Source organism: Eurypyga helias, unplaced genomic scaffold (genome assembly GCF_000690775.1).
Source record: "Eurypyga helias isolate BGI_N326 unplaced genomic scaffold, ASM69077v1 scaffold9355, whole genome shotgun sequence".
Taxonomy (NCBI): Eukaryota; Metazoa; Chordata; class Aves; order Eurypygiformes; family Eurypygidae; genus Eurypyga; species Eurypyga helias.
Genome location: NW_010252082.1, coordinates 113,918 through 123,137, shown reverse-complemented (window position 1 = coordinate 123,137; position 9,220 = coordinate 113,918). Strand labels below are relative to the sequence as shown.

General features: G+C 41.3%; 1 protein-coding gene across 1 annotated transcript in view; it reads right to left on the bottom strand.

Annotated features, from left to right (window-relative positions):
• The window catches only part of KCNG4 (potassium voltage-gated channel, subfamily G, member 4), a 17,550-nt gene extending 8,876 nt beyond the window's left edge, over positions 1-8,674 (bottom strand). Inside the window, exon 1 of the mRNA XM_010152225.1 lies at positions 7,925-8,674. Coding sequence (XP_010150527.1) covers positions 7,925-8,674 — 750 coding nt within the window. The remainder of the gene's footprint in view (positions 1-7,924) is intronic.
• Positions 8,675-9,220: the final 546 nt, after the last annotated feature.

Below are 9,220 nucleotides of genomic sequence, written 5' to 3'. Positions count from 1 at the left end.
ACTGGGATAGCTAACCAGCTCCTGGCTTTTCTTATCCCAGTTCGCAGCAGGAAGGGAGCAGTTGCAGGGGAGAAATCCCTTTTGGCTGTGAAATGATGCTTCGGTTAGGAAGTGCCGTGCCAGTCTGCATTCCCTGCGTACCTAGAGCTGTGGGATCCAGCTGCAGCGCTGCAGGTACTGCTGAATCACTGCGACCGCATTGCCGCTATTATTTCAATAATTAAACCATGCTCTGCTGAATCAAATGATGGTTAGGGAGAACTTGAAAACCCTACGTTATGGATCACTTCGGTGCCTGGGTTTATGGCTACGGACTGATGCAATAAAATCAAAAGATTCACTGCCTGACTGTAACCTGATTTACAGAATGATGAGCTTGTTACCAGCGTGCTGCATATTCTGATCACGGAACGATTTCCCACTCGCTTTGCTTTATGGAAAAGAGGCATGGACTTACAAAAACAATTTCTGCCACTAGTACATTTGAGGGAACTAAACTAATATTTGGATTATATTAATGTGGACATTAGACAGAACATAGAAGGAAATGATTATCTCTGTATCCAAGACATAATTATCTCCTCTGGGGCAGAAGTGTAACTAGACTAAAGTATTTCAATTAACTTTTCAGCTTAGGTCCTTATTCTGCAAACACCGTGAGAATCAGGCTGAAGAATTGGAATGTGATTTAAACCAATTGGTGACCTCAGAGTGTTTGTGTTAGGAGAAGGGTGTGGAAGTATTATCTTTTTCTTGTTCTTTTAGTAAGAAATTTAACATACTCTGTTTTGTAACCACAGAAAACAATATAGTCAAAACAATAAGGTATTTATCTGGGACTTAGGAGGATGACCTTCAATTTCCAGTTTTGCTGCTGGTCAAATCGGTTGCCCTGTTACTATTTCCTGTCAGCTTCTTTCCTCACTGCATTGTAAGGTCTTTGGAGCAGAAACTACTTGTTATTGTACCTGCGACGTACAATGTGGTTGAACTTGTGACAAGGGAAAAATACGAGTGCTAACAGGAGCTGCTGACACTGGGAATAAACATGACACATGCAGTTCATAGCCCTGATGCTGCAGTGAAATTAGCAATTAGATTTGTTCAGAATTAAAACACCAGATTGTGAATTTGAATGCAGCAGTAGACTCAAGAGTCCTCAAAGATTTCCATCGTATTCAAAGAGCAATTTGGGTGGTTGTTTGTTTTTAATACTTGTTGCATTACTGCTACAAACTCGGAAGATGCACTGATTTCAAACAGCGTTTTCCAAAGGTACAGTGCCTCCCTCAAGGGCAATACCCATCTTCCCAAAGAAGGCATTTGTTGGGTAATCATCGGAACCCCTTGGGGTGAGTCAAGCGAGGAAAGCAAGCAGGATTGTTTCCCACTGTAGGTAATACAAACCTGAAAGCAGCAGAAGGGAAAAGGAAGCACGGTTCCCAGGGAGGAACACGCGTGCTGGCACATTGAGTAGCAGCTGATAGACTGCCCGTTGCAGAGCAGCTGGAACAGCTGGGTGTCCCCCCAGGATAGCGGGCAAAGCCAGGAGACTTAGTGCTGTTGGGATACAGCCAAAACTGGATGAACATAAGGCAAACCAATAATGTCTAATTGTGCTTTCTGAACATTGGACCTTGCACAGGCAGAACCAGCTTTTGAAAACCGTGCAGAACCCATTCCTCACTGCAGTGGAGTGTCCAGACTTTGTAAAGGAAATTGTTTTCTGTGGCAGCGGGGGTGAGCTGAGACACAGATGTGCAGCAGCCTCTACCCCCACTGGTGCCCTTTCAGTTATGTAGAGCAGGGTTTAAGCAATGTGTACTGCCTCAGTGTTGTACGTATTGGATTTAATGCTGAAATGTGCAATTCTGTTTGCTGATGCTTAGAAAACAGTTGCTAATAATGTGGAACTATGAAATCAGAGTCTTAACGTAATGGTGCGATTTCAAGGTCAAAGCTTTTGATGTTACTGACCGGGTAAGCAAACCTCAAAAAAGAGCAGATGCCTTAAAGCTGTTATTTCTTTAAATAACGAAGTCCCAAGCTTGAATATTCTGATTTCTGTTTTTCACATCTTCTTATTTCTTATATCTTTCTTCAATTCTTATTTATTTAACTGATGAAATCCACAAAGCAAGTAAGTTAGCTGGTTTCTACTATGCTGAGTGCACCGAGCAGTGTGGGAGGTTTTTGGTGCTTCCGTGAAGCACATTTTCCTACTGTAAAATGCTGCAATGCTTCCATTGCTGATCAAAATGCTTAGAGGAAATTGGAGTTGTACTAGATGACCAGATAATCTGGGAGCGTGAGTGTCCACAGAAAGTGTCCTGATAAGAACCCAGAAAAATGTACTGAGCAGATGCAATAAAACCAAAGCACATCCAGCTTTATTTTGATCCAAGTAATTTCCAGTCATATGCATATATCACTATATTTATAGATAGGCGTGTACACATACGCCTTTATAGTCTTACACTTTGAAATGAGCATTAGAAGTGTCTCTGAAAGTTGGGATTTCATTAATCCCTTTGCAGCAGAGCGAGTCATTCTGCGCCATGCCTTGTGGGATGTGTGCTTGTGTTAGAAGGTTAAGCTCGACACTGAAATACTGTGGAATACCCCTGCTTTTCAGGTACATTCTGAATAGTGCCCCACTTCATTGGCTGCACTCTGTGCTAGTCATTGAAAGAGATATTTTTCAGCAGGAGTCGTTTTGCCCTGGCTAATCAGTTAGAAAATTCTCTTTTGATCAATACTTAGACCCCCTTATTTAAAAGCTATAAAAGTAGCTAGCAGTATCTGTCAAAATCTGGCTGTCATATTCAATTTACCAAAGGTGATTGCATCTAACAGTGGGCCAAATCACACTTTGATGAAGAGTCTTATCTTTGCAGATTACGTGGGCAGCAGAACTAGGTTTACACACCTCTCAGGGGCACTGTAGGGATTGTCATCTCCTCCAGTCGCTCCCAAGTTCTTCGAGTTTCCCCTGATAAGTGCACTGGAGGTGCTTAAATGCTATCTGAAGGTTATGGGCAAGGTTGGAGCTTTATGTTTGTCTTTGCAATGGGTTTAATAGCCTGAAGAGTGAGGATATAGCCCTTGGAAGCGTATCTTAACACACTGAACTGGCTAGATACAAGTCCATGTGAATTTTATAATTAACACATTTAGCTGTGGCAGGGGTAACCCTGTGAAACAAATACCTTGTCTGATTTTCTTTCTCTTCACTGTAAGATCAATAATTTTTTCTTCCCCTATAAATTAAAATTACTCCACTGTGTTTCTCAGCAGTTTCCTCTAGTGTACAACCAAATAGGCTGGTTTTAGTATCAGACAGACAGCATTGGCAACATCAAACATTGAAAAACATGTCAGGACCTCCAGAATAATGATGTAGGATGAAAAAAAATTTAAAATGGTTCTATATGTTAGGTACTGGGTTCTTTTCTTCTGTTCTGGATTCTCAGTGCAACCAGAGACTAAAAACTTACTCTTTCAAAAGGAATTAGATTTTCATATAATCAAGTGAGCACAGGAATGGGAACTTTAAAGAAAAAAGAATATTCTGAGTTTCAAGATAACCATTAGATCTGACAGTACTGGCTGCAGCTTATGTCGGCTATATAGAATACATAAAGCAGTTGCAAGCCTCTCAAGGTCAGCTAAGAGCAAACACAAAAATTAGTGATAACAAGATCTGACCACTCACTAGTCACCAAAGAGAGGGAGAACAGGCATTTCCTTCTCTCTTAAACCACGCTTCAGGTATTTGTAGAGCTGTCCACACTGGGAGAAAACGATTTGTTTGTTACTGGTGCTAAGGGACAGGGAATGGGGATGTCTGGGGGTTCCTTTTTAATTTTCCCGCAACCGTAACTCGCTGCCTTCCTGAAGAAAAGACCTTGCTGTATCCGTTCTGCTGAGTCATTTCTCTAGAGGATGCCAATTTTAGGGACTCATTAAAAACTATTTCTTCCTAAAGAAAATCCCAAGAGGACTTCAAAGCAGTCTCCCTGCCCGAGCTCTTCTGCGAGGGTTTTATTCTGTAGTTCTCTGGTATAATTATGTTTTTTCCTTTGGGTAGATGTGCTGAGCAGTGACTATTTCAGTTACACCTCTTGGATCCTGGCTGCAATGCTTATGTGGGACTGAGACTTTTAGGGGACTTTTGCCTTATCTTTAGTGGGATGCTCTTAATTCCTTCGTTTGAGGGAAATACTGGTAGATTTTGTCACTTCAGCTTTCTTATCCTATATCTATGGTCTTTGAGTCAGTTCATAGTTCCCTCAGGCTCCCCATTCAGATCAATAATAAACAGAGTTCCTCACCTCCAAACGTGCCTTTTTTTCTGTCTTTACATGCATGTGCCTTGATTACTACATTTTGGTGATACTCTATTTGCTTTCCTACTGAAGACAGTTTGGTCTCCATAAAGAACAGATGCAAATATCCTAGGTAAGGATGTATTGCCATTGGAGGATGTGACATTTCAGTTGTTTTATGCCCAAGTAACAGAATTTATTACTGAGTCCTCTTCCCTTAGCATCATGTGTGATAAATCCTTTTGTATATCTGTTTCATGGCCAGGCTTAAACTTGAGATCACTGGAGCTATACCTTTGCTGCTCTACAGTTTTCCTGAACTTTTGGCCTTATTCACCTGGGGCTGTTTCCCCTGGGTTGGGATTCATGGCAGGTGCTTATGTGATACAGTTAGAGAATTGTTTGCCCATCTAACTGTGTTTTTCTTTCATCTCTCTAATGAGGAGGTTGCTAAATGTCATGTGATATATTCTAGGGTATGTGCATGGCATCAATGACAACAACTCAGTCTTTGTTCTACTTTCGGTTGCATTCCTATCCTGACGTTTACCCTCCCTTCCCTTTCCTGCTGCCCATGGAGATGGCTCCTTCCCTCCCCTCTGGTTGCCAGGGTGACTGGGCTTCCCTGATGCGGATGCTGCTGCCTTGGCTCCTTGCCCATCCCTCTCCCAGAGACGGGAGTTTTCACTTTCCCTCGGACGGTAAGGACTTCTGTTTGCTCTTCTGCCTGCTCAGGCAGCTATTCTGCCTTCTAAGCAGACCTGGTTTAGCAACTGCCAAAAGGAGAAGTGATTTCATGTGCCTGCATGGTGGGATCAGCCAAGCCTCTGAGTGAAGTGGAAGTCACCTTGTATTATTTTTCCTTTATTTTTTACTCTGATCCTTCTCCTTGAGCTGGAGTCCAGCCAGTTCTCACTCTCTTAATGTGGCTGTGATGATGAGAAAAAGGAACCTAGAGTGGTACATATGCCACAGAGGTAAAGCCTTTTTTATTTGTATTTCAGAATGGATAAATTTAATTTCCAGTGTTAGTGACATCGGAAAATAGATCCTGGCAATACTTGTGAGCACATTTACGCATAGAGGTTTTGCAAAGCTTTAACTCAGAAGTGAATAAGCCTCAGGATAGGGCATATTTGAATTCACATGTGGAATTACAGGTTGTTCAGAAACTTTATTAAAGGAATTTGGACCAACTTTTGTCACTGAGCAAACAGATATCATGTGATCTTTATGTTCAGCCCAAAAAGCAAAAATTTCAGATTCTGCACGCCTGTTCCAGGTTGCTGGTGAATGTGGACACGTTTTGGAATGACTTCCAGAGGTCAGGCAGTGAACAATTTGACGTTACAAATTAACATAGAGCTGCAGTTTGCCTGGGTATGACTCAGCTACAATCAAGAAGTAGTATTTTTAGTCAATTAAGTTCTCAGAGTTATTTGTCCAGTTCTACCTAAAATGTTCTTTCAAGATCCCAGTAATAAAATCTCCGGTGTTGCAGACTAAGAATTTAGGGATGGAAAAACTACTATTTACTAGTTCATATTCTCTTCTTTTCCACAAGGCATGAGCATTTTGTCTCATATATACCCCTATGTGCTCTGTGGCATCATTTTATGTGGTTCAAATAATAGGACTTTCAATACTCTGTTCTATGCTTCTGGGACACAGTGACAAAGTGCATTAGGCTGGTGCTGTAAGTGTAAATTATGTCATGTTTCCCAATATTAGTACAAATATGGTCCTTTGCTCAAGTTCGTTATTCATCCTCTCCTCTGTACTTTAAACGTTCCTGCTTTTGAGCTTGTTCCGATCCAGCTTGCTTGGTTCTAAAGTAGTTCTAATATGCAAATCTCTAAGTAGTAATGTCATCTGTGTTTTATAGGAAATCTAGGAACAGCAGCTCCACTGCAGCTACCAGATATAACCCTCAAACATGCTTCCCTTTCTAACATACGGTTAATTATTTTTAAAACACACAGCGTGTTACATCTAGCTGAGCTCTGAAACATTCTGTGCTTGTTCTTTTGCATGAAAAAGTATTTAGAAAAGCTTTTTCTGCAGTGGTTGGGAGATTAAGATAAAATGCATTGGGCTATTTCCATTAAGAAAGTTAGTAGGAAGCACTTGCTAGAGCAGTTTGCAGTGTTTTTACAGCTAGCTGTTAAGAAGGATGGTCTATATTTAAAGCACTTCCTTGGAAGAAGCACTGGAACAGTGTTACAGTTTTTTCTGCAAAATGTAATAACTGTGGAAGGCTGCAAGAGCACCAGACTTATTACTGAAAGGTACGAGTCTTCCTATGCAAATGTAAATTAACATTCAAGGGGTTAAATGGAACGGGGAATGGTCTTAAATTTCAGGCTTCTGTGCAGCCCTTGGTTTTATTCAAAGACATCAAATATCATGACGTACCTTCACCATCACTGTGCTGCTTTAAATTACTACTTGAGCAGTAAAATACATCCAGATTTTTGAGTTGTGCACGCCATGCTGTGCTATAAATTTAGAAATGGCTTTGTTCATCAATATACAGTACCCTGAGGAGTGCCTTATCTCACAGCAGTGGTTTGGGCACGGAGTTTATTTGACCTGCCTTTCCTCAACGCTTTTGGAAGAGCAGTTTGCAAATGAAGTGCAGGATTCATTAAAGAGATTACTGAAGGTTATTTGATGAATTTGGACATTACTACATCTAAAATAACTTTGGATTGATATTTTCCTCTTTTGTTATTAGAATAACAAATCTTTAAAACGCTTAATTATTCACAACGTTATATAGAAGATCCTTCATGTATGATGCAGGCTTGATTTATTTGCCCTGAATTAATGTGGATGACTTACTTGAAAAAGGTTTAAATGCAGTTAGCAGTTCAGCTAGTATTTGGCATTATTCCTACAATATGTGCATATATATGTGGGCAAATACAGAATTCTGTCAGCATGGAATTTTGGAGGCGCAGCTTTAAGTATCAGTATCTGCAAAACACTTCATCCCTCTCTCATCCTGTAATCTTTACACAAGTATTGAAATGTAACAATATTTTGGAGGAAAAATTACTGAATATTTCTTCCTCTTTAAAGATTTGACTGAGTTATCACAAGGGAAGATACCTGGCTATTTTAAAAGTAAAAATGTCAGAGGAAAATATTTCTCTCTTTCCAAACAAGAGACTGCTTAGAACTGGAGAGTAAAGCACGTTGAAGAGAAAACTCCACGCTGCGTCTGAGAGTCCCAGTGCTAACAAGTTCATGTAACTTAAACTATCAGCTACTTCTTAAGAAGGAAAAGCAATGCTGTATTTGAGGGCTGCAGTATCTTGTCCGTCCAGAAGCTCTTTCTGTATTTTTGCTGACAATTAGTAAAATACTTTGTTCCCGTTATTCTCAGTTGAATATCATTTTGAAACTGTTAGAAGTACTTTAAGCCATTCTTGCATTTTTTGTTACAGACCGTTTCGTTGCCAGCAACAGTTTTGAACCTCATCGCTGTGGATTTTCTGTATCTTTTTTATCTTTGAAATGATTAATGCCTAGCAAGACAGACAATTTTCTTTTAATTCTGTAGTTAGACCAGTTAAAAAAGAGTTACTTACCCTGTCTTCTTCGGCTCTTAAGTCTGGCATTGTGCTAACACAAAGGCTTATAGCTGTGGTGGCCACAAAGAGGATGGAGAGACAAGCAAAGACTTTGCCCGGGAGTCCTGACTGGGGGTTTTCTACCATGTCTCTGAGCCTGTTCATAAACTGTCCAAATTTGGTTTTCTCGTCCAAGACACACGTAGCTTCTTTGCTCCTGCGGAGCTCCTCTTCTTTGCGTACCTCAGCCAACTCTTGCAGTTTCTGAAATAGTTTCCGAAAGCAGCAGTTCTCCAGGTTGGATTCCTCAATGCCCCAGTATCTCAGCTCCTCCTGAAAAGACAAGGCACACATGTCTCTTAAGAGCATCAGCTTCCCTGCTGCTAGAAAGCTGACAATCATCCCAAAAGCACTGGGGTTCCTGTCAAAGAAGAACTCATGGGTGTCTTCATCGTAATCGTCACACAGCTGAATTATTTCTTCATAGCTGCTGCAAAACTTAAGTTTGCTCAGTCTGGTCAGGGGAAATTGATCTAAAGTGCTCCAGGGTAGCAGGTACTTGATGCCTCCGACATTTATCATGATCTCTGTCTTTAGATCGACTGCAGAGACTTGATCAGGGTGGTAAATCCTTCTGGCTCTTTGGTAATGGACCCCTTTGACAGAAGGGGTTTCAACGGAGACAGGAAAGAAGTGGCTCAAGGAATTGCAAGAATTGTAGCTAATGTTACTATAGTCTTGGTCACTGCCTCCAGAGAGAATAGGCATCTCTAAGAGTTCTCACTGGGACATCCGAAATGGCATCAGAGCAGGGTTATCTGTCAGCCGAAAGATACAGGAAGGAGGAGAAAACATAGTAGAGGTTATTGCAAGAGAAAAGGTGGTTCAGGCTACTTTCCTAAATTACAAAATTAATGAGTGCCTGGTTTGTAAGTAAAAGTCACCTCTATGCCTCTCCCTGCAATCTGCAGCCTGGGAAGCCGATTTGCTCTGCAGCCTCATTGGTTGTCTGGCAACACAGACAGGGGAGAGCAAAAGCCTCATTCACAGTTATCGCAAAGGGTCGGACGCCTGCAAATCCAAATGCGAGCAGACTGGTCTCTTCTCCCAGCGCACAGCGGTCATTAGCTTCTTGTATTCTCTGGTGCTTGTCACTTGGCTTTCCTGTTTCTATAAACCCTGAAACACACGCTAGCTCAGCTAAGCTGCTCCATAATCATTAGAGTGGCCAGTGACCTGCCATCAGCTGGATGCGAGGTTCCTAATTGCTTTAACTCAGATGCTCAGACTGCAAGTCCTCTCCTTTCACTGCCC